The following is a 25,847-nucleotide window of genomic DNA, read 5'->3' on the forward strand; positions in this document are numbered from 1 at the left end:
GTTGATCGCAATAAAAAGAACTAAAAGTAAAAACTGCTTCACAAACCATCTCCCTTCGTTCTATGCTGTTCCATTTTTAAAGAATGAGGCACAGTTAAAGGAATTGTGCTGTATAACATCAGCATTCTCCAGGAAAAGGTTTGGAGATGAGGGATCCAAAAGAATTAGTGAGAAGCAACAACATTTTAAAAAATCTGACCACGTAAAGTTGTCAAACAGAGAAGAGATAAGGGAAATATACATTGTCTCCCCGTCTTTCGTTGCATTTCGTTGTCTCTGTACTGTACACTGACAATGACAATTAAAATTGAATCTTGAATCTTTCCTGTGAGCCACACAAGAGATTCACTCACTAGTAAAATGAAGTGTAAGGGTAACTTGGCAATTGTTATTTCTGAAGCTGATACAGCACAAGAGAATTTATTGTGGATAAACTTGAAGGGATATCCCAACGTAAGTTACAGATAGCTATGTAGAACAATGCTCTAAGTAGAAACAAAGAACTGCTGATGCTCGTTTTTACCAAAGATAGACACACAGTGCTGGAGTAACTCGGGTCATGGAGCATCTTTGGAGAAAAAGGATGGATGACGTTTCAGGTCAGAACCCTTCTTCAGACTCTGATCATGAAGAAATCAGAGATGTTCTGGGAGATAATGAAAAGATTTTTAAGAGATTGCTCTAAGAATTTTCCTCCATATATTGAAAGAGTGCATTTGATTAGATTAGATTAGATTATTTAATGACCACACAGTCAAGCTGGTGGAATTCAGGTTCAGTACAGGATGTTATACAGTAGGCTGATTCCCGTCAAACATAACATGAAAACATAAAAACACAACAACAAACCGTATACAGTACATGCACGAGGTGGCTATGTGATGTTGTCATAGGATGTTCAGAATTCGAATTGCATGGGGATAGAAACTGTTTTTAAATCGTGATGTTTTGGCGGGCAGTGAGCTGTAGCGCCTTCCTGACGGCAGCAGGTGGAAGATGTAGTGAGCTGGGTGGGAGGGATCAGAAATGATTTTCTTCACCCTTGACACGGACTGTTTGATATTGAGTGATTCTATTGATGGGAGGGGAGTGCTGATGATTTTGGATGCTTTGTTAACAATGCGCTGTAGTTTATTTCGGGAGTGAGTGTCTAAACTGCTGTACCAGACTGTTATAGATGAAGTGAGCATGCTTTGGATGATGGCTGTGAGCCACTGAGCCATTGATTCACTGAGCCATTGATTCATTTCTCTTCGTGGGTAAAAAACTTTTATAATATATTTGTTGAATCTGTACCAGGCTCACCTCCCATTCTCCCACTGGAGCCACAAACCCATTCAATATGCTGAGCCCCCGCGATGGATAAAATGCAAAGTTAGTTGTGGTTTAAGCAGCAGATTCAGACACTCATTCGGAGAGCTTCACGCCAAGAACAGTGCAGAGAGTGATGAGTTAAACAGAGATGGTTGATACACACCTGCGGCGGAAAGCAGGGCTTTGCTCCTGCTCAGGAAGGCAAGGTCGGTGTATGTGGCCTCCTCGCTAACGGTGTTGGAATCCAATTCAGCTCTGGTGGTACCGGAGGTGAGAACCACTTGTAGAGCCCAGCAGCACAGCAGCACGGTGTTACGCATGATACCTGCAGGATAGAGGAACAACAATCAGCTGCAAGCAGCAACCCAGCCCCGGAAATGTAATCTGCTTCTATGAACACGCTGTACAATAACCATACTTCATCTATCATCAGCACCTAATGCAACTGCTGAAGTTTGTCTTAAGAAACTCTTTGCTTAAATAATCTCAATTTACCAAAAAAGAACAGCTCATGAAATGGAATCAAACTTTTCTCACCCCCCCCTTCTTCAGTGGTTGCTGAGAGCTTCCACCTGTCTTTGAGCTGCAGGGTTTAGAGTCCCTGGTTTATACTGACTGGATGAATCACGTCACACTGTTCAGCGTCACACTGACGACAGCACTGAGTGGGATATATATTCACCGCAAGCAACGTTTGTTTAAAATTAATTAATGTAGGCTGTTGTCAGTCTTTGCTAAATGGATAGCACTCTAAGTCCAAAGCTGTAGATTTGAGTCCTAACTCGAAACATTTAGCACAAACTCCTAACACGTCACCTCAATACGATCCTGGTGGAGTGAGAGACTAATGGAAGCATTAAACTTTAAATTGAAATTCTATTTGCCTTTTTAGGTCTCAGGATTATTGGCCTCGGCCCAGGGACCTGACAAGTATTTATGCCTCAGACATCACTGTTAAGAAAAACAGACGGAATTTTGTCCTTAGCCGAAAGTGAAATATACCCGAGAACTTGGAGACATAAACACATCACCAAAGCAGTTGGGGAAAGAGGGGATATCATCCATCCAATTTTATGGGCTGTAGTAGCTGGTCGTGATGTAGATCAGGCAGTAAAGCAATTTTTGCCAGTGACTAGCTTGGCTCTCCAACACAATCTGAATGGTCTGGGCACTCACTCAAAGAGAAAAATTAGCTTGGGCTGAGGTAAGATGTGTGACAGACCCCATGGCCTCCATTTTCTGTGGATAGGACTTACCCGACCAAGTTTCCAAACCGACGTTTTAGATGCCACAATAGTTTGGTGAAAGATGTAATTAATTCTGAAGTGTAGATCTGCAGCCAGTATGTGGTCAGGACTCGTGTTTTTGCTGTCACCAGTGCACTCATACAATTTTTGATGTTCCATTGAACTGGTTGAAGATTAGCTTCACTAGTTGGTGGACACCTCACGAGGCAACCAAGGAGGATCATACACTGACTGAAGGAGGTTGAAAATGCTTCGGTATTGACTTTTGCGCTCGGTAAATGGGCTCCACTCATTGCCTCTTGTGAGTAGCTCTATTGTCCAAACTCAATTAGACCGGCACAGCCAATACCTGCTTATTTCCCAAATGTAATTTATTTATTTGCCATAACCAGCCAAATCTATCAAGGCAACAGATCAAATAAATTCTTACTTACAGCAGGTTAACAGGCCTGTAAATGTAATACACACAAATAAAATGTAATAATAAAAATCAATGAATTAATAACCATAATAGTGCAAAAACCAATGTCCGTAAACAATCAAAGATATAGTGCATGGTTGTTGAGGTTAGTGTTTCAGAACCTTGATGGTTGCTGGCCAAAGCGATTCCACAACCTGGTGGTCTCAGTTTTCAGGCTCCTGCACTTTCTTACTGATGGTAATAGCAAAATAAGTGGATAGCCAAGGTGACGTGGATCTTTGATGATATTGACTGCTATTCTGAAATAGCATCTCCTATAGATCCCTACAAAGGTGGGGAGGTCAAAACCTGTGATGGACCGTGCGTGCAGTGCCTGCCCCTCTTTGTAATCTCAACGGTGAAATTTATCTTTTAGGATTCAAGCAAATTCAACTTTTGACTGGCTACATATTTGTCCAAATATATCCATATCTCAAAATTGCTTCGGATCAAGAAGGCAGCTCACCATGAAATTCTTAAGGGCAATTGGGGATGGACGATTAAAAGCTGTCTCAGATTGCAAAGCCCACATCATGTGAATGAATAATCAAAATCCATCCAATTGAATGATCAGAATTTTACATATCCACATGTCACAGGTTTGGAAAGTAGTCTTAAACAAGTCTTAAATGCTGCATTTTGTAGATAACACACATTGCAGCCACCATGAGGTTTACTGAATAAATACTGCTCTGCTTCATGTTACTCTGGTAAATATGGACATCATTTCCTTCACCATTGCTGCAGATTTTCAGTGTAAAGTATTATTAACTGTCATTAAGCTGTAATGAGTGCAGAGAAGATTTTAGAGGATGTTGACAGGACTCCAGAGCCTGTGCTAAAGGTTGGACAGGCTAGGATTTTATTCCTTGGAGCGTAGGAGGCGTAGAGATCATTTTATAGAGGTGTATAAAATCATGAGGGGAATAAATGGGTGAATGCCTAAATTCTGTTACCCAGGATAGGGGAGTCAGGAAGCTGATGACATAGATTTAAGTTGGGAGAGGGGCAATGCTTACACTCAGTGAGGGTGGCACAGTGGCACAGCGGTAGAGCTGCTGCCTCTCAGTGCCAGAGACTTGGGTTTGATCCTGACTACAGGTGCTGTCTATGTGGAGTTTGTACGTTCTCCCTGTGACTGCATGGGTTTTTTCCGGGTTCTCTTGTTTCCTCCCATGTTCCAAAGACGTGCAGGTTTGAAGGTTAATCGGCTTCTGTAAATTGCTCCTGGGATGCGAAAGTGGGATAACATAGAATTTGTGTACAGGTGATTGATGATCAGTGTGGACTCGATGGGCTGAAGGGCTCGTTTCCACACTGTTTCTCTAAACTAAACTCAGAGTGCGGTAGGTAAATGGAACGAGATGGCAGAGGAGGTAGTTGATGCAAGTACTATAACTGCATTTAAAAGAGATTTGGACAGGGACATGGATGGGGAAGTTTAGAGGGATATGGGCTAAATGTGGGCAAATGGCATCAGCTTCGATGGGGTATTTTGGATGGGTTGGGCTAAAGTGTCCTTTTCCATGTTGTATGACCACAGCTCCTACAGTTCAACAAGATCTGATCAGAAATCCATTTGGAACTAAATAGAGGCGGTTATTTCTTGAGCAAATTAATGGCAATGTAAGTGCACTTTATTAATTCAAGAGAAGCATATTTGTAAAAGGTTAGTTGATCAAAGGTTGTAGAAATATACTTACTGTTTGAGCAGTTCACCAAGATCTGATCAGAAATCCATTTGGAACTAAAATTGGAGCTTGTTTTCTCTTACATGCAATTGAGACAATTACATTTTCGACAAGATATGGATTTGTAAGTTAGTGTTTAATGAAAGAGAATCCTACCATATAATTTTGAAATCCATTAAAGAAAACATTGTATGGCAGATTCACCTTTTCCAATATTATGTCTTACACTTACATGGGAAATGGCCATAATTTGTAATTTTTTTTAAAGATAGTGATTGGTTGCTGTTTTGAACCTGTAATCTAAATGGAAATGGAGCACCCACACTGTTATTTGGTCAATGCTTTAGGGATTTTAACCTGTTACCAATAAAGGAAAACTCATATATTTCTACATCGGCGTGCTGTGTAATTTGGAAGGGAATTTGATGGTGATGGTGTTCCTGTGCCTTAGATGCCTTGGTCCAACTAAATGGTTGGGGTCACAAGTTTAAGGGGGGTGGAGAGAGGACTGTCAAAGCAGCTTTAAAATCCTGCTGCATTGCGTCCTACTGAAAGCTATCATACATTGGTGGAGCAGAGACTGATATTTTAAGGTTTGAGTTTAAGTTTAGTTTATTGTCACGTGTACCGAGGTACAGCAAACAGCTTTTGTTGCTTGCTAACGCGTACTTGACTTGTGACAATAAAGCAGTCTGTCTTGCATTGAGCTTCTTGTGGTTTGTTGGAGTTGCACTCAAACAGCCGAGTCCATGTTCCTGATTTGTGACTTGAAGGTAGCGGAAATGCTTTTCATTAGGAAGGAGTCTCTCCCAACAGAATGCCCAGATTCTAATTTGCTATGGCATTCACAGTGTTTGTATGGTTGACCCCTTTATGTATCTCGTTCATGGTTTCCAATGATGGTGGAGGATGTGAAGAGCACAACCACACGACGAGGCTGCACACTGGACATCCATCTCACAGTATGGAATAGCGAGCAGGCCAGATGCCCAACCATCTGAACTTCCGAACCAACGGGTGCTGGTTTACTGCAGCTGCCACACTGCTCCATGGTCCTGAGCTCAATCCTGACCTGGGCTGTAATTTGTGCAGGGATCGCATGTTCCTGCTGTGATGTGGGTGTCCTCCACTTGCCCCAGTCTTTTCTCGTATCTCAAAGTAGTGGTGGATTAATTGGTCACTGTTAATTACCTTTGTGTAGGTTAATAGCAAAAGGCACATGTGCGAGAGTATCTGAGGGTTTCAGGGACATCCCTGGGATCTGGCATGGGCCCCATGGGCTGCATGGCCACCTACTGTGTTATTTAAGTGTATATTAAGGATAATCACAATTAATTTCGAGTATTTGGAGTATTGTCTGTATTTGAAGTTTTGCATGTAGTTCTGGTTGTCCCATTAATGGAAAGATGTTGCGGTTTTGGAGAGGGTGCAGAGGAGGTTTACCAGGAATGCTGTCTGGAATTGAGGGTTTCAGCTTCAAGGACAGGCTGGATAAACTTGGATTATTCTCTCTGGAATGTCAGAGGTTGAGGGGAGACTTAATAGAAGCATATAATATTTTGGGAGGCATAGATAGGAGACAGTTAGAACCTTTTCCCCGGGGTGGAAATGTCTAACACGAGAGAGCATAAGGTGAGAGGGGGAAAGTTTAATAGCGACATGCAAGGCAAATGTTTTAGACAGAATAGTGGGGGCCTGGAATGCATTGTCAGAAGTTGGAGACAAATAAGGTAGCAGCATTTGAGAGGTTTTTAAATATGTATATGGAAGAGCAGGGAATAGAGGGATATGGATCATATACAGGCAGTTTAACTTGGCATCATGTTCGGCACAACCACATTTTCTGAAGAATCTTGTTTTTTTTAATTTACACGGGAAATGAAGGTAATCCACCCGTGTTTATCTTAATGTTCCTATGCTGTACTGTTCTAGGTTCTATGTTCTACTTATTAATCCTTGCCTCCAACTAATGATGTATATCAACTGTCTAATTACTGTATTGATTCTTTCTCATCGTAGTTCTATGCAAGTCGCCTGCAGTGAGACACTTTATTTAATATCCAGTGAAACAGGAGTTACGTTGTCAGGCTAGCTGTAGTTTAATAATTTAGTTGTATTTTCCTGAATTCAGGCAGGTGATCTTACGGGTAAGTGACCAAGATGTTCTTTTTTGTGCATCTTTGCATCACAACTGGCTGTCACATCAACAATATCACATTGGTCCCAGAACATCGTTAATCATTATTGATGGTTGGCATGTCAACACTAAATCAATTGCTCATTCCACATTTGTTGACATTTTATATAATAAAGTGCTAATACAGAGTGAACACTGAGTCCTCACTTAATTGTACTTAATTGTTTTAGCCGTTTTACCAAACAGGTCATAGATGGAAGACCTTAATTGTAAATGTAATGGAAAAGAACCTCAAACAATGATTGAGGTTTCATGGATTTATTTATTGCAAAACATAAAAACAAATATCACAAAATAGAGTGTGATTTCATTTTTTTAAATTTACACAGGAAATGAAAGTAATCTGCCAGGGTATTGATCTTAGGGGTGTCAGGGATTATGGGGAGAAGGCAGGAGAATGGGGTTGAGGGGGAAAGATAGATCAGCCATAGTTGAATGGCGGAGTAGACTTGATGGGCTAAATGGTCTAACTCTGCTCCGATAACATATGAAGTTATGAACTTAATGTTTAGCGCAGGCACAAATGGCAGTACTCAGTTGCCATGAAGACAGTAGATGGTCATGGAAGTTTAATTTAGTAATATATCCACAATTCTCACCAATCAACTGTCGAAGTTACAGAAACTTGTCGAAAAAAGCCCTGAAGAATCATCAACCCTATTTAATAAGGATATAGTTGTCCTGAATAGTATTAATTTATGCAGCACATTAATCCATATGATAAAATGACTGGGTATATTCATGTTATAATCTTCTTAGTTGAGGTGGCTATGGAATAAATTGACAGAACAGACAGAAATGTACTTTTTAATCTAAGCTCCACAAGTAATTGTAAAAATATGTGGGGACTAAAAAGTAAGAAATTGGTGAAGAGGAAATTAAAAACAGAAAGGAACAGATTATTTTTTAATGTTGTGAGGTTGTAGAGTGCACATTTGATGATAGGGTTAGGAAGTTTATCAACATTTTAACAATAAATTAGCAAGCAAAAAAAAAAGTGGATACATTAAACGGATAGCATTACGATCCCATCAATCTGGTTCCATGTCATAATGTTAAATTGCAAGTACCTGGATAGAAAATTCTGAGAAATTAGTTATTTATTTGCATCTATTTCCTGTAGGTCTATTCGACTGCCAAATCTGATTTCTAAAATTATTACTTTAAGTCTAGAATTTTTTTACCATGATCGAGTTACTGCCTTGCAACGCCAGAGACCCGTGTTCGATCCTGACCATGTGTGCTGTCTGTATGGAGTTTGTACATTCTGCCCGTGACTCCGTGGGTTTTCCCTGGCTGCTCCGGTTTCCTCCAACACTCCAAAGATGTACAGGTTTGCAGGTTAATTGGAGATAGACATAAAATGCTGGAGTAACTTAGTTGGACATGCAGCTCCTTTGGAGAGAAGGAATGGGTGACGTTTTGGGACGGGACCCTTCTTTTAATTGGCTTTGGTAAAGATTGTAAATTGTCCCTAGTGTGTTTACTTGTGCTAACAACTGTTGAAGTTATAGAAACCTGTCCAGAAAAGTGTACAAAGTGCTAGTGTACATGTATCACTGGTCAGCGTGGAGTTGGTAGACTGAAGGGCCTGTTTCTGCGCTGTATCTCAAAATTAAACTAAACTAAAATATATGATTACAATCAAGCCATCCACAATGTACATGTACAGGATGAAGTGTGTAAAATTTAGTGCAAGATAAAGTCCAATTAAAGTATAGTTCAAAGATCTCCAATGAGGCAGATGGGAGGTCAGGTCAATTAAATAGCATTAAATCCCATCCTATTTTGTTTTCACTGACTAAAAGACTGCATTACTAACACTAAGAATTACAGATGATCTGGAGTTTATTTGTGGTACGCACCTGATAACTCAATCCTGACTGGTAAGATTATTCTCCATGGACAGAACATGTGCAAATGATGGAAGAATCATTAAGTTTTAATGAAAGGCAGTTTATTCACAACATTGATTTGGGTTCGCTTTCCACTGCTTTTATCATTGCAGCCATTTATTTATAAATGTTTTTATGTGTAAAAAATGTATCTTTAACAGAAAGGTAATCTCTCAGAGGTCGCTGCACTAGCCAACAAAGCCAAAATTCTCTGGGTACAGGCATTTGCGGAATATTATTGAACATTCTTGTTTTTTTACTTTCTGCTCAATTTGGCAAAAAGAAACTGTACCCGTTGAATAAAATCAGTAGCTAAAGGAATTAATTAGTTCCATTTAGAGAAGATGGACACAAAGTGCTGGAGTAACTCAACGAGTCAGACAGCATCTCTGGAGAAAAGGAATAGATAATGTTTCATGTTGGAACCCTTCCTTAGACCTTCCTTATTTCCATTTACTTTGTTTGATCAGAATCAATGAGTGGTAATGAGTTTTGGTTTACAGTATGCATATTTATTTGTGCATATTGAAGAACCTACAGAACAGGACAAAAATATTGAAATATGCTGGAGTTGCTATGATATGACGTTGATATGATGCTAAACGTCACCAAGTTTGCGGATGACACAAAGCTAGGTGGCAATGTGAGCTGCGAGGAGGATGCCATGTGGATGAGGCTGCAGGGTGTCTTGGACAGGTTGGGTGAGTGGGCTGATGCATGGCACATGCTGTATAATGTGGATAAATATGAGGTTATCCACTTTGGTGGCAAGAATTGGAAGGCAGGTTATTATCTGAATGGTGTCAGATTAGGAAAAGGAGAGGTGTAATCAGACCTGGGTGTCCTTATATATCAAGCACTGAAAGTAAGCATGCAGGTACAGCAGGCAGTGAAGAAAGCTAATGGCATGTTGACCTTCATTGCGAGAGGATTTGAGTTTAGGAGCAAGGAGGTCCTACTGCAGTTGTACAGGGCCCTGGTGAGAATGCACCTGGAGTAATGTGTGCAGTTTTGGTCTCCTAATTTGAGGAAGGACATTATTGCTATTGAGGGAGTGCAGCATAGGTTCACCAGGTTAATTCTCGGGATGGCGGGACTGACATAGATGAAATAATGGGTCGACTGGACTTATATTCACTTGTATTTAGAAGGATGAGAGGGTATTTTATAGAAACATATAAAAATCTTAAAGGATTGGACAGGCTAGATGTAGAAAAAATATTCCCGATGTTGGGCGAGTCCAGAACCATGGGTCACAGTTTAAGAATAAGGGGTAGGCCGCAACATTGCCAAAATCAGACCCTCTCTCACACCCCCCGCTGCTGAAAGACTCATCCATGCCTTCATCTCCTCCCGACTGGACTACTGTAACTCTCTTCTCTTTGGCATCAATTCCAGCAACATCAACCGACTCCAACTGGTCCAGAATGCAGCCGCCCGACTCATTACCCACACCAAATCCTGGCACCACATCACCCCAGTCCTCAAAAGAACTTCACTGGCTTCCCATTTCCCACCGGATCATCTACAAAATCCTGGTCCTCACCTACAAAGCCCTCAACCACTTGGCCCCCCCTTATCTCAGTGACCTCCTCTCCCCCTACCAACCCTCACTGTCCCTCAGATCCATTTCAGCCGGTCTCCTCTCCATTCTGAAATCCAACCTCTGCACTTTTGGAGACAGAGCCTTCTCCAGGGCAGCTCCCAGGCTCTGGAACTCCCTCCCACAATTGATCCGAACTTCTGAGTCCCTCACCATCTTCCAGTCCCACCTCAAGACCCATCTCTTCACCTCTGCATACCCTTAGTCCCATGTCCCCCTCCCCTTTGTATCTCTGTCTTACTGCTCTATTTTGTTTTGTTCTTGACTCACCATGTAAAGCGACTGAGTCCTTGAAAAGCGCTATACAAATAAAATGTGTTATTATTATTATTATTTAGGACTGTGATGAGGAAAAACTTTTTCACCCACAGAGTTATGAATGTGTGGAATTTCCTGCCACACAAGGCAGTGAAGGCCAATTCATTGGATGTTTTCAAAAGAGAGTTAGATATAGCTCTTAGGGCAACGGAATCAAGGGATATGGGGAGAAAGCAGGAACTTGGTACTGATTTTGGATAATCAGCCATGATCATGTTGAATGGTGGTGTTTGCTTGTAGGGTGGAATGGCCTACTCCTGCACCTAGTTTCTATGTTTCTAAGTTTCTATGTGCTATGATGGTTTAACAGTTAATAAAACTGTGCGCAATACTCCAAGTATGGACTCACCAACAATTTGTACAATTTTCACATGACGTCCCTGTACTCAGTGTTTTCACCAAAGAAGACAAACATGCCAAACGCTTTCTTCACCCATTCACAGATGCTACCTGACCCAAGAAGTTCATCCAACACTTTGTGTTTTGGTTTATTCACCACCCTGTCTACCTGTGTCACCATTTTGAGGGAACTATATATATATATATAAGTTAATTTATGTATCTGTTCAGTAACACTCTCCAGGACCCTACCATTTACTGTGCAAGCTCTGCCCTGATTTAAATTATCAAAATGCAATATTTCACAATTTTCTGAGTGGTGATAGATTAGGCTAGGTTTCTGTCAAAATGACCTAGATCTCCATATACACAAAGCACTACAAGTTAACATGCAGGAGAAGAAGATATTAGGAAAGTTCCAGCACTCTGTGTGTCTTTTTGTAAACCAGCAATGCAGTTCCTTCGATCTATTCGGAAGGAAGGTTTTTGGATATTATTGCAAGAGGATACGAGCACAGGAGTAAAAAAGACACTGCTATTAGATAGGGTCTTAGTGACAATGCATCTGGAGTATTGTGTACTATTTTGGACTCATTACGAAAGCGGGAGAGGTGTAATATATCCAATGTGTAAGAAGGAACTGCAGATGCTGGTTTAAACCGAAGATATACACTAAATGCTGGGGTAACTCAGCAGGGCAGGCAGCAACTCTGGAGAGAAGGAATGGGGGACATAGAAACATAGAAAATAGGTGCAGGAATAGGCCATTCGGCCTTCCGAGCCTGCACCGCTATTCAATATGATCATGGCTGATCATCCAACTCAGTATCCTGTACCTGCCTTCTCTCTCCATACCCTCTGATCCCTTTAGCCACAAGGGCCACATCTAACTCCGTCTTAAATATAGCCAATGAACTGGCCTCAACTACCTTTTGTGGCAGAGAATTCCAGAGATTCACCACTCTCTGTGTGAAAAATGTTTTCCTCATCTCAGTCCTCAAAGATTTAGGACTGTGATGAACGTTTTCACCCAGAGAGTTATGAATGTGTGGAATTTCGGTTTGAGACCCTTCTTCAGACTGGACCTAGGTGTCTTTGTCCTCATACACAAAGCACATGCAGGTGAAGCACGATATTAGGAAATTAATATATCCAAGTTTGCTGGTGAGACAGAACTGTATGGAGAGGATGCAGAATGACCTCAGACAGATGGACTAATAGAATGGAAATAGAATATAGTGGAACCAATCCACTATGTAAGGAACAATATCAAAGGGATGTAATATTTTATTTTAAAATGACCAGAGAATAAAAGTTGGTGGTGTTTAAGGGGGTCCTATTTTAATTTAAAATAGTACCACTGCGCATGCTCAGCGTCTGCCGGCAACTTCCCTGTCCGAGTGGTATTACTGCGCATGCTCAGAGTTTGCCGGCAACTTCTCAGCCCGTGGTATCACTGCGCATGCTCAGAGTTTGCCGGCAACTTCCCTGTCCGAGTGGTATTACTGCGCATGCTCAGCGTCTGCCGGCCGTCCCCGGGTGCACTAGCACGGCGCGTGCGCGGCGCGGATCAGCTGAGCGGTCAGGTGGTGTCGGGCGGCCGTGTCACCGACTCGCGGGACGGCTCCTTCCTCAGGCGACATGGGCTCCTTCAACGAACTCTACTTCAACGTGAACGACGGTTACCTGGAGGGACTGGTGAGGGGCTTCAAGGCTGGCATCTTGTCGCAGGGCGACTACCTGAATCTGGTGCAGTGCGAGACCTTGGAAGGTGAGATGGTCAGTCCTGCCTCCAGGGCCTGTCACCCTGCTGGGGGAACGGGGTGAACGCCCGCCCTCTTTATTACTCCTCCATCAAGAACGGTTGTACCCGCGTCCTCGTCCTCACGCAAATTGCTAAGTATATCTTCCCTATGTGGTATTTGTCACATGTTCGACTACACATCATTCCCGGGCCTCTACATAAGGCCTGGATATCTGGTTGTCAATCCTAGAAATTGGGACTGTTGTTCACTGCGAAATGGTGTTCCGTAGAAAGAGCAGAATAATTGTATGCATAACTTGTAAATGGACATGTTAGAACTGAAGGTGCGATTATCTAGAGCCCATTTAGTTCCTAATGTGTAAGAAAGAACTGCAGATGCTGGTTTAAATCGAAGGGAGACACAACATGCTGGAGTAGCTCAGTGGGTGAGGCAACATCTCTGGAGAGAACGAATGGGCGACGTTTCGGGTCGAAACCCTTTTCCTAACGTTTTCATTGTAATGGTATTTGCAGTGCCAGAGTTAAGGTCAGCTGCTTATGGTTTCGTATGTGTGGAGTAACTTATCTTTGAAGATTAATGTTAATATTCAATCGTACAGATTTGGGGCGGGATATTCAACATATGAAGAGGTGAGGAAAGAAGCCAAATCAATGGGGAAATGTCAATGCATTTTGCTGAGTGAATAATGAACAAGGATTTGGTCTTAAAAATATTTGCCATTAAACAAAGCAAAATTACATGAATAGTTACTGCCTTAATATTTACTATGGAAGCTAATGAGGTTTGTATGGCATGACAAGAAGAGATTTTTTTAAACTGTGAAGGTATGAATAAAATTGCATTATTTTCTTGAATCCCCCTGTCTTAAGGTATGGTGCTAAATTAAAATGTACTGGATATCAAACATGAAATGGGCAATTCTTTCTAGGGTTGTAATTTGAATCAGTGGTAATAATGGTTTTAATCTTGTTTAATAATGAAACGTTGAAAGTAAAGTGCACAGTCAGATTTTAATTAAGGCCATTTTTATACATTTTGGTTTCACCATGTAGAAATTATAACAGTGTTTATACATAGTCCCCCCATTTCAGGGCAACATAATGTTTGGGACACAGCAATGTCATGTAAATGAAAGTAGTCATGTTTAGTATTCTGTTGCATATCCTTTGCATGTGATGACTGCTTGAAGTCTACAATTCATGGACATCACCAGTTGCTGGGTGTCTTCTCTGATGATGCTCTGCCAGGCTTGTATTGCAGCCATCTTTAGCTTATGCTTGTTTTGGGGGCTAGTTCCTGTTTTCTCTTCAACATATAAAAGGCATGCTCAATTGACTTCAGATCGGGTGATTGACTTGGCCACTCAAAGATTGATCATTTTTTAGCTTTGAAAAACTCCTTTGTTGCTTTAGCAGTATGTATGGGATCCTTGGATCATTGGCTTGCTGTAAAAATAAACTGCTGGTCAATGAGTTTTTGGGCAGTTCCTTCTCTCCATACTTTGCTCTTGCCATCACTCTGATATGTTAATCTTCATCTCATCTGTCCACAAGACCTTTTTCCAGAACTGTGGCTAAACCAGTGGTTTGCATCTTGCACTGTAACATCTGTATTTCTGTTCATGACGTCTTGTGCGGACAGTGGTCATTGACAAATCCACACCTGACTCCTGAAAAGTGTTTCTGATCTGTCCGACAGATGTTTGGAGGGGGTTTTCTTTATTATCCAGTGAATTATTCTATCAGCTGTGGAGGTCGTCCTTGGCCTGCCAGTACCTTGGCGATTAGTAAGCTCACCAGTGCTCTCTTTCTTCTTAATGATGTTCCAAACAGTTGATTTTGGTAAGCCTAAGGTTTGACTGATGTCTCTAATACCTGAGCAATTACAAACGCCTGTGAGGCCAAGTGTCCCAAACATTATGATGCCCTGAAATGGGGGAAGGTGTGGATGGGGGGAAGACGGGGATTATGTATAAACACAGCTGTAATCTCTACATGGTGAAACCAAAATGTCTAAAAGTTGCCTTTATTTATTAAAATCTGACAATATGCACTTTAACCACATGTGATTAAAAAAAAAAAAATCAAATCTCAAATTGTGGTACAGAGGCAAATAAATAAATTATGGAGAGTACTATAGGTTAGACTATATGGCTCTTTTGTGAATGTTGTGAAGTTAACCCATTTGCCACATTGTCAACAGAAAATTTTCTTTTACATTTCTATTATTTTCTATATTCTATTTACTATATTGTAAATAGTTTATTTTCCCATCATTTCATCAGCTACAGCATCCTTGCCAGAAGATTGGGATTTGTGGGGATAGTTGGGGCATGAATTCGCCCAATGGTGAGTCAGCGAGGTTGCCCCATTTCCCTTTTCCAACCTTTTCCCACTACTCCAGTCTGAAGGCTTCCAAGCTGATAAGTCATCTGTCGATTTCCTCTACAGATGTTGCCTGACCCGCCGAATTCTGCCAGCACTGTTTATTTGTTACATGGCATGGCCAAAGCCCAGATAAATCCCTGTTAGGATGACTGCCAAGACAATGAGGAAGTGGGGAGCCTAATGAAGGCAAATGGATTTGGACAAGGGTAATGATCTCATGGGCCAGACTAAAGTGGCCGTTCTTCAGTCAAGACATCAGATTGGACGAGTCTTCAGGTCACCGTTTCCTCAAGCACAAGTACACGCCATGCAAAGTCCAGAGACAGAATGCAGCGCCATCCAGTCAAGTGCTGACAGGAGAAGGTGATCACTGGTATTATGCTGGCGGAGAGGAATCCACCACATTGGCATGTGGAACCAATATCTTACCACCATATATCTCCCTCACTGTCCCCACTCTGACCAACAGATTCAGATTCAGATTCAGATTCAATTTTAATTGTCATTGTCAGTGTACAGTACAGAGACAACGAAATGCATTTAGCATCTCCCTTGAAGAGCGACATAGCAAACGATTTGAATAAAAAAATAATAAGTGTCCGGGGGGGGGTGGTGATTGGCAGTCACCGAGGTACGTTGTTTAGTAGAGTGACAGCCGCCGGAAAGAAGCTGTTCCTCGACCTGCTGGTTCGGCAACGGAGAGACCTGTAGCGCCTCCCGGATGGTAGGAGGGTAAACAGTCCATGGTTGGGGTGAGAGCAGTCCTTGGCGATGCTGAGCGCCCTCCGCAGACAGCGCTTGCTTTGGACAGACTCAATGGAGGGGAGCGTGGAACCGGTGATGCGTTGGGCAATTTTCACCACCCTCTGCAATGCCTTCCGGTCGGAGACAGACCAGTTGCCATACCATACTGTGATGCAGTTGGTAAGGATGCTCTCGATGGTGCAGCGGTAGAAGTTCACCAGGATCTGAGGAGACAGATGGACCTTCTTCAGTCTCCTCAGGAAGAAGAGACGCTGATGAGCCTTCTTGATCAGAGTAGAGGTATTGTGGGTCCAAGAGAGGTCATCAGAGATGTTGACTCCCAGGAACCTGAAGCTAGAAACACGTTCCACCTCCGTCCCGTTAATGTGGATGGGGGTATGCGTGCCGCCTCTGGACTTCCTGAAGTCTACAATGAGCTCCTTGGTCTTCTTGGAGTTAAGGGCCAGGTTGTTGTCAGCGCACCATGCTGCTAAGTGCTGGACCTCCTCCCTGTAGGCCAGCTCATCGTTGTTGCTGATGAGGCCAATCACCGTTGTATCATCTGCATACTTGATGATGGTGTTAGTACCATGTACAGGTGTGCAGTCATAGGTGAAGAGGGAGTAGAGGAGGGGGCTCAGCACACAGCCCTGAGGAACGCCGGTGTTCAGGGTGAGGGTTGAAGAGGTGTGCTTGTCTAACCTCACAGACTGGGGTCTGTTGGTTAGAAAGTCCAGTATCCAGTTGCAGAGGGAGGGGTCGATGCCCAGGTTACCGAGTTTGGTGATCAGTTTTGATGGAATAATGGTGTTGAATGCTGACAGCCCCAGGTACAGACAGAAACTCACTACTAAATCGAGACACAAGTACATACCAATGGTCCCAGTTAAACTCCTTCGAGTAGGCCCAGACCACAAATTTAGTGAATAAACCCTAATGAGGGGGACGGGAAATATAATCTTTAAGCTAAAGTGGGCCCAAGCTGAGAGAAGGCTGAGCCCATTTAGAGAAAATAATTGTCAATTTTTCCCAAACATTCATCCACACTGAAGCCCAAGAGAAGGTTCCAAACAGGGGCCTTACCTTTGTACCAACTCCATAACCATTTTCACATAGAACAAGTTATATTCAAAACCAGAGATGGAAACCGCTTTCAAAACATGGAGGGGACCGAGGGTCAGGAGGGACACAATTTCTTGGCGGCGGCCACACTCACACTCGCACTCACACTCGCACTCACACTCACACTCTCACACTCACTCACACTGGACTACTGCAACTCACTTCTCCTTGGCATCAGCCCCACCTACATCAACCGACTCCAACTGGTCCAGAACGCAGCCGCCCGACTCATCACCCACACCAAATCCTGGCATCACATCACTCAAGTCCTCAAACAACTTCACTGGCTTCCCATCTCCCACCGGATCAACTACAAAATCCTGATCCTCACCTACAAAGCCCTCCACCATCTAGCACCCCCCATATCTCACTGACCTCCTCTCCCCTTACCAACCCTCACGGTCCTTCAGATCCACATCAGCCGGTCTCCTCTCCATCCACAAGTCCAACCTCCACAGTTTTGGGGACCGAGCCTTCTCCAGGGCAGCTCCCAGGCTCTGGAACTCCCTCCCCCAACTGATCCGTAATTCCGTGTCCCTCACCATCTTCCAGTCCCGCCTCAAGACCCATCTCTTCACCTCTGTCTATCCTTAGCCCCACGACCCCCTCCCTTTTCTTATGTGCATTAATTGCCTCGTATTGTGTTTTGTATTGAATTCTGTCTTTACTTTGTGTACTAGTCATGTCTACTATTTATTTAATTCCCCTTACATGTTTTTCCTCTACCTGCTAAATTTTTGTAAGGTGTCTTTGAGACTCTTGAAAGGCGCCCATAAATAAAATTTATTATTATTATATGAAGTGTTCTCCCCGACACTGCCCCTGATACTGTACCCTTTACCATGGACATTGAAACCCTGTGCACAAACAGAAACAAGCATACAGGCAGTTCAAATATCTGGAGAAACACACCGTGACAAACCAGATACTACTTTAACTGACAAAGAAATACTTTGAAATAAATGAGACGGACAAGTAAAGGAACAGTAGTGAGGTTTGTCCCAGTTTATGCAACATTTGGCAGAAAGGGGAAGAGAGCCTAACCCTGGCAGACTCTTCTAGCATCAGAGGACCCAGTCTTTGGAGATACTGGGTGGAAACTAACACTAATTGGTCACCCCTTTAGAAAGGAGCAGATAGGAGAGGAAATGGATTCAGGCAAAACAGACAAACATACTAAACCAAATATAGATTTAGGCCAATTCCAAACAAAGCTACAGCTGGGTGAATGGAAGGGGCAAGAGTACTTAATTGTAATGATTTAAAAACAAGTGTCATGAACATTAAACTACTTTCCCTGCAACAGGAGGCTACTAGGATTACTTTAACCAGGGAATGTAACCTGGTCCAAAACAAAGTGGTGGAGGTACTTGGCAGATCAGGCATCTAACCACAAAGGGAAATGGACAGATGCTGTCGTTTCCTGTTGGGACCCTTTCAGACTGATGGAGTTGGGCAGAGAAAGTGGGAAAGAGGTGGGAGCAGGACAAGGCCCGTTATGTGATTGGTGGATGCAGGGGAGAGAGTGAGGCGTTGTGACATTGGCTGGTGGTGACAAAAGGTGCTACAGATGAAAAGAGTGAAACGTAAAGCTGGAGGGAGGGGTACGGGTGAAAGGGGATAGAGTGAAATATTAGTGGTTTGGGAGGTTAGCATACAAAGGGAAAGAGCAGTGACCAAGGTGTTGAGGGAAGTGTTCACACCATGGTGGGGGTGCTGGAAAAGAGGGGGTTCCCATCACTACGGTGGGGGCAGGGAACTGTGGGGTTCCCATCACCATAGCAAGAGGATTTCACTATAGGAGTAAAGAGGTTCTTCTGCAGTTGTATAGGGCTCTGGTAAGACTACATCTGGAGCATTGTGTCCAGGTTTGGTCTCCTAATTTGAGGAAGGACATCCTTGTGATTGAGGCAGTGTAGCGTAGGTTCACGAGATTGATCCCTGGGATGGCGGGACTGTCATATGAGGAAAGATTGGAAAGACTAGGCTTGTATTCACTGGAGTTTAGTAGGATGAGGGGGGGATCTTATAGAAACATATAAAATTATAAAAGGACAGGACAAGCTAGATGCAGGAAAAATGTTCCCAATGTTGGGCGTCTCCAGAACCACGGGCCACAGTCTTAGAATAAAGGGGAGGTCATTTAAGACTGAGGTGAGAAAAAACTTTTTCACCCAGAGAGTTGTGAATTTGTGGAATTACCTGCGGGCAGTGGAGGCCAAATCACTGGATGGATTTAAGAGAGAGTCAGATAGATGGAAAGACGACACTTCCGGTGGGCGGCGCGACTCGTGTCGCAGCGGCCTCTGGAGTCCGTTTGTCTTTTTGTTATTTATTGCCCTGTTTTAATGTAGTTTTTATTTATTTTTTGTTTGATGGGGTATGTGTGTGGGTGGGGTGGGGGGGCTTTTAAAATCTTTCCCTGCACGGAGAACCTGACCTTTTCCCTGTCGGGTCTCCGTTGTCGTTGGGGCTGAGCAACGTGGAGCGGCCTCCAGCAGGAACGACCTGGGGCTCCAGTCACGGTGCTGCGGACTTACCCACCATCGCGGAGCTGGCCGAGTTCGGAGCGGGTGGAACTGTGGTGGCGCGCTGCTGCGACCCGATCCCTGGAGATTCGGAGGCTCCAACCGCAGGTCCGGTGGACAGTAATATCGGGAGCCCGCGGGTCCCTGCTGGGTGACCGCTTTTCGGGGCTTCCGTAACGGTGACTTCTCCCGCCCGAGTTGCGGGGTCGAGGAGTATCTGGAGCGGGGCCTGACATCACCCGGCGCGGCTTCAACGGCTGCAGGACTTGTCTAGTGCCCGCCGGGGGCGCCAACAACAAGACCCGGAGCGTGGCCTTGCATCGCCCGGCATGGCATTAATGGCCGCGGGACAATTGCCATCACCCACCGGGGGCTTTGACTCTGACATCAGGAGGGGAATGGGGATGCAGGGGAGAGATAAGTTTTTGCCTTGCATCACAGCGAGGAGGAGATGCGCTGTGATGGATGTCTGTGTAAATTGTGTTGTGTCTTGGGTCTTTTTTTCTTGTGTGTATGACTGCAGAAACAACATTTCATTTGAGCCTCTATGAGGTTCAAGTGACAAATAAATTGTATTGCATTGTAGCTAGAGCTCTAGGGGCTAGTAGAATCAAGGGATATGGGGAGAAGGCAGGCATGGGTTATTGATTGGGGACGATCATCAAAATGAATGGTGGTGCTGGCTCAAAGGACCAAATGACCTCCTCCTGCACCTATTTTCTATGTAAAGGACAGAGTGCCAAGCCTGTCACTATAGGGTAACTAGTTGAAAATTCCTCCTACATTGCTGTGAATTTGGGGTAAAGGTTTTAAGGCAGTGCATTGCACTGTAGGTGAGGTAGCTCCAAGTTGTGTTTTTTGCAGTACACAGATATTTTAAGAACGGTTGCCTGTTTAAGTATTTATTGATTTAGCATGACTTTAGGATTAAAAAATGTTTTTTATTAAATTGTACTGAACAGCATAGTACATCATTATCCAACATCACCTGAATATTTAACTCCAGGAATGCAGTAAATCCATTTCGTCATCTGAACATGATGTTCGCATTGTCCAAATGTTCCAATTTCCGACATTATCAGTTTGCAAATACATGAAAATTTGACACTCAATGTATAAATGTTTGGAAAAAGAATGTGGCGAATTATAATTAATTCGTTCTACATTCTATTTGGTGAGTTATATATTAACTTTGACTAATCTCAGCATGTTGAGAATTTCATCCTGAATCTGGTACGAAGGAAGTTGCTGATTAATTCAGTGTTAGGAGATTGTATGAAGAAAAACTTCAGTTGAAGTGAAAGTGGTGTTAGTTAATATAATGATAGTTTAACTGATTGTTGTCCTTAGACTGTAGACGTTTGAAATTTACTCAAATCTGCGTTAGTAATGTGGACTTGAGAGCTGACCTTGCGCTAAAATTGAATAGAATAACTGAACGCGTACGTTTAAATGAAGAGTCGCTTTTTAAGTGTTTTAACTTGCCTTTCCTGGCTTTACGTGTTTGGGAGAACATTAAACTTTTGATTTTGTTCTCTCTGGGCAACATGTAAATGGCTTAGAAAAAACAATATTATGTGGCAACGAGAAACTACAGAAAACTTTTACCAAAAAAATAAAAGTACTGGAGTAACTCAGCAGGTGAAGCAGCATCACTGAAGAACATGGATTGGTCATGTTTCTGGTCGGGACCCTTCTTCAGACTGAAAGCTTCGACCCCAAATGTCACCTTCCTATGTTCTCCCAAGATGCTGCCTGAGATGTTCCCGATGTTGGGGGAGTCCAGAATCTGGGGCTACAGTTTAAGAATAAGTCAGCCATTTAGAATGGAGACGAGGAAACACTTTTTCTCACAGAGAGTGGGGAGTCTGTGGAATTCTCTGCCTCAGAGGGCGGTGGAGGCAGGTTCTCTGGATGCTTTCAAGAGAGAGCTTGGTAGGGCTATAAATATAGAGGAATCGGGGGATATGGGGAGAAGGCAGGAACGGGGTACTGATTGGGGATGATCAGCTATGATCACATTGAATGGCGGTGCAGACTCAAAGGGCCGAATAGCCTACTCCTGCACCTATTGTCTGTTGAACCATTGAGTTACTACAGCAGTTTGTCCTTTTAAAAATACATATTGTGCGTCAGAGCTATTGATCATTGGAATGTTTCACTCTTAAGAGTTTTCTTTATGTAGGTTAGGAGATATTGGGAGCAGAGAATAAGTAGCAATAGGGTATTTTTTTAAAGTACATACAATTAGTGTGTTTTTTAAAGTTATTCATTTTGATAGATGGAAGAAACATCCAGTTACAAGAAGGATCCGAAGCACTGTGAGCACATTGATGTCCATGGACAATGCCTAGTAATGAAACAACCTGACTTTGAATGTATTGGTATCCATCATGCACACGCACACGGACCGCTTTCACATTGATCCTGAGAAATACAATTTTTGTCTTGCCAGTGACATGACGGACATTAGCTAAGATACTTAACAGTTATAATTGAAACGATAAGTATTGTTTATAAATCAAAGTGGTTAGAACACATTTTTATAAATGTTACTTCAGGCATTTTCAATGTGCAACTGAAATTATGTGGAAAGCACATATTGCACATGCTGATTTAATTAGAGCTCTACAAGATATAGTTGATTAGTATTTGAATCTAATAGAAACTAATAGAATAAATGTTCAGATTAATGTCAATACACATCAGCATGCAATGAAATTCCTTGTTCATGTGAAGCTCAGAGTAAATGGTACCATACAATAATAAATACAATGATGAGAGCAAAAGAGCAGAAGGGTGCAAGGCTATAGTGCAAAATCCGAGTGGTGCAAAAATACTATTTTTTAAGGTCACAATTTTCAAACTCCTATACCACTCTATATGATAGGAGTGAAACAAGAGCATGGTCAGGGTGGTGTGGGTGTTTGATGCTGGGTGCCTATTTGAGGCAGCGCCTCCTGTAGATCCCTTCGATTGGTGGGGAGGTCAGCACCTGTGATGGACCAAGCGGTTTCCACCAGTTTGTTTAATCTGCTTCGATCCTGGGCGCTTGAGTTGCCAGACAATAGGTGCAGGAGTAGGCCATTTGGCCCTTTGAGCCAGCACCGCCATTTAATGTGATCATGGCTGATCATCCACAATCCTGCCTTCTCACCATATCTCCTGACCACGCTATCTTTAAGAGCTCTAACTCTTTTGAAAGCATCCAAGGTAGCAAACCAGGCAGTGATGCACCCAGTCAATATGCTCTACCGTACATCTAGAAATTCAAGAGTATTCATCGACCCACTGAGTCTTCTCAATCATCCAAGGATGTAGAGGTATTGATGGACTTTATGATTGCATCGATCTGCATGGCCCAGGACAGATCTTCAAAAATATGCATGTCCAAGAGCTTAAAGTTGTTAACTCTTTGCTGTCGTCCCTTCGAAGAAGGCGGGTTTGAGGATCCTTGGCTTCCTCCTCCTAACGTCAACAATAAACTCCATGGTCTTGCTGACATTGAAAGCAAGAGACCCAGTTCCTTAGCTTGATAACAAGTTTGGAGAATATGATAATGTAGAACATCGAGCGATGGTGTAGTAGATGAACAACTGCCTGACCTGTGTGTCCTTATTGTCCCCAGAGAGTCCAGTGCAGAGTGGGGCCAGCGAGATTGTATCTCCCGTTAATCTGTTGTGACAGTAGCCCAATTGTAAGGGGTCAAGGTTCATACTAAGGTAGGAGTTGATATGTGCCGCAACCAACCTCTCAAAGCACTTCACCATCACCGATGTTAGTGTCATTGGTCGGTAGTCATTGAGGCATGTCACCATACTCTTCTCAGGCACTGGCATTGTTGATGTATTTTTAAAGTGGGTAGGAACCTTGGACTTTAAGGGTGAGGTTGAAGATGTCTACAAAATCATCAGGCAATTGGGCGGTTTTAAGAACGCGGTTAGGTCGCTGACCAGAGATCCCCGCACATTAACACTATCCTATACTCGCTAGGGACAATATTTACATTTACCAAGCCAATTAACCTACATACCTGTACGTCTTTGGAGTGTTGGAGGAAAACTAAGATCTCGGAGAAAACCCACGCATGTCACAGGGAGAACGTACAAACTCCGTACAGACAGCACCCGTAGTCAGGATCGAACCTGGGTCTCTGGCGCTGCATTCACTGTAAGGCCGCAACTCTACCGCTGTGCCACCGTGACGTCCATCTATTTGCATCTCCTCAATTCATCTCCATCTATTTATATCTCCTCAACTGTGGTTAATACGCCTTTACCACACTCCTACCAATATATCCCGATGGATGGAGAGTGCTACATTATTCATTCCAGTGTAAAGTAGTTCTCTGTGAATCAAAGACTTGAGCCCACAAAGAATGGCATTCTCGCAATCGTTTGTAAATCAAATGTTCTTAAATTGAAGAATACTTGTAGAACAAGTGATTATAGATGGCAAAGTTGGAAGGTTGCTTTCAAGGGCTGTTCCATGTTTCTCTCAATAAATAGATTTTGCTTGTATTAATGTGGGTTCCCATAGCTTCAAATTTAACATGGTGAAAGTTTATAAAATTATTCAAAGCGAGGAAGAGTTTGATTAAGTGCAGGTTGAGCCTCTGTTCAAGGAAGAACCAAAGGCCACTGGACCATCCTGGTCTGGGGTAAAACGGTAGAAAATGGAGGTGTCCATGATTACAATGGGATTGGGGAACAAACAAATGGTAAAGTGGTAAATTACAGCAGAGGTGCGATGGAAATATGCGGGAAGCAATTGGACAATGAGAAAGAATTTGAGTAAAAGGCTGAAATACAAAGTGACAGAATAAAGTTGCAGGCTGGAAAGTGGGTTTACACGGATGCTTTTGCTTGTGATTCTCGCTGATTCAGTAGAACTGGATGGTGCATAGTTAGACTGAGTCAGCAAGGCAGATCTCCAAAGAAAAGGATGTATGTAAATGATTGGGAGATAATAGCTTGATATTCAGTGATGGGATCTTGGTTCAGGGGATATTAAACGGTGCTTGGAGTATTGACATAAAGCCTTTGTGAGCCCATGAGGCATCATCGTTGCGGCGACTGCGGAGGCCTCAAATAGGCCCCGACTATGGGGTGAAGAAGAGGAGGACTGGACTTTTGTTGCCTTCCCTCACAGTGGGAACCATTGTGGGGGGATGTTTTTATGTTTTATGTTAAATTATTTTTTAATGCGGTGTCTTACTTTTATTGGTGTGCTGCAAATGGCAACTCGAGTTTCACTACACTAGAAATGGTGTGTGTGACAATAAATGTCCTTTGTTGTCCTTGTCCATCTTTGAGAGAGTTCAGTGCATTTAGGAGAGAGATCAAGGGAATGCATGTACCTCTGCATGACGTTATGTCTTGCCTTTCTGTGCATTTATTAACCCTTTACAAGGGTAGCTGTGTAATGCTAAATATTTTATCTAAATCATGCTATTCATTTCACTTGACACTCATTATAAACTAGCATTGTAAACTAACAGTATTGTAAATCAAACAGTTTAGCAGCCTTGCAATCGTACCTAATGCTGAATGGGATTATAACAGACTAAGATGAGATGCTTACATTTTGAAATCTTTGTTTTAATTTAGCGATACAGCGTGGAAACAGGCCTTTCGGCTCACTGAGTCCATGCCAACGAACGATCAGCGGGTGCGGCAGCATCTATGGAGGGAAGGAAATCGGCAGTTCCTTCTTGAACATTTTATCTACTCCACTGCGATAGCTCCTCAGCCTATTTCCTTCGCTCCATAGATGCTGCCGCACCCGCTGAGTTTCTCCAGCACTTTTGTCTACCCTGTTTTATAGATCATTAGATATCCCGTTGCGTTTTTGCTTCGGAAGCAAAGACAACCCAAATTTCCCTTTTCTGAAACTCGGAAATTTATGGAGCATAACAAAGCTCCTTGTAGTAGTGGATGGGAGCCAATGCTGGGATTCTTGTGACAGACTAATGATGCCAAGTTCTGCAGGCAATGTAAATGAAATGGCAAAAGCAGGGTGGAAAATAAATTATCTGCTGATAAATTCTCTACCGTATATACTAAATCCATAGGAAGGGAATAAATGAATATCGTTGTGTTTCCAGGCTGACACCCTCTTCACAGAGGCACAAGGCACAAATCATGTTGAACTCGCTTTGATGGGCTGGATACATGTGCATACATGACATCAGGCTTCCTATAAAAGCACTCTCCTCAGAGGACTATCACAGTAAG

General features: G+C 42.9%; 1 protein-coding gene across 1 annotated transcript in view; it reads left to right on the forward strand.

The window, feature by feature from the left end:
* Window positions 1-12,604: 12,604 nt before the first annotated feature.
* Window positions 12,605-25,847, forward strand: part of LOC129705100 (V-type proton ATPase subunit d 1) — a 44,202-nt gene continuing 30,959 nt past the window's right edge. The window contains exon 1 of the mRNA XM_055648496.1: window positions 12,605-12,835. Within this exon, the coding sequence (XP_055504471.1) occupies window positions 12,706-12,835 (130 nt within the window). The 5' untranslated portion in view covers window positions 12,605-12,705. The remainder of the gene's footprint in view (window positions 12,836-25,847) is intronic.

Source organism: Leucoraja erinacea, chromosome 17 (genome assembly GCF_028641065.1).
Source record: "Leucoraja erinacea ecotype New England chromosome 17, Leri_hhj_1, whole genome shotgun sequence".
Lineage (NCBI taxonomy): Eukaryota > Metazoa > Chordata > Chondrichthyes > Rajiformes > Rajidae > Leucoraja > Leucoraja erinaceus.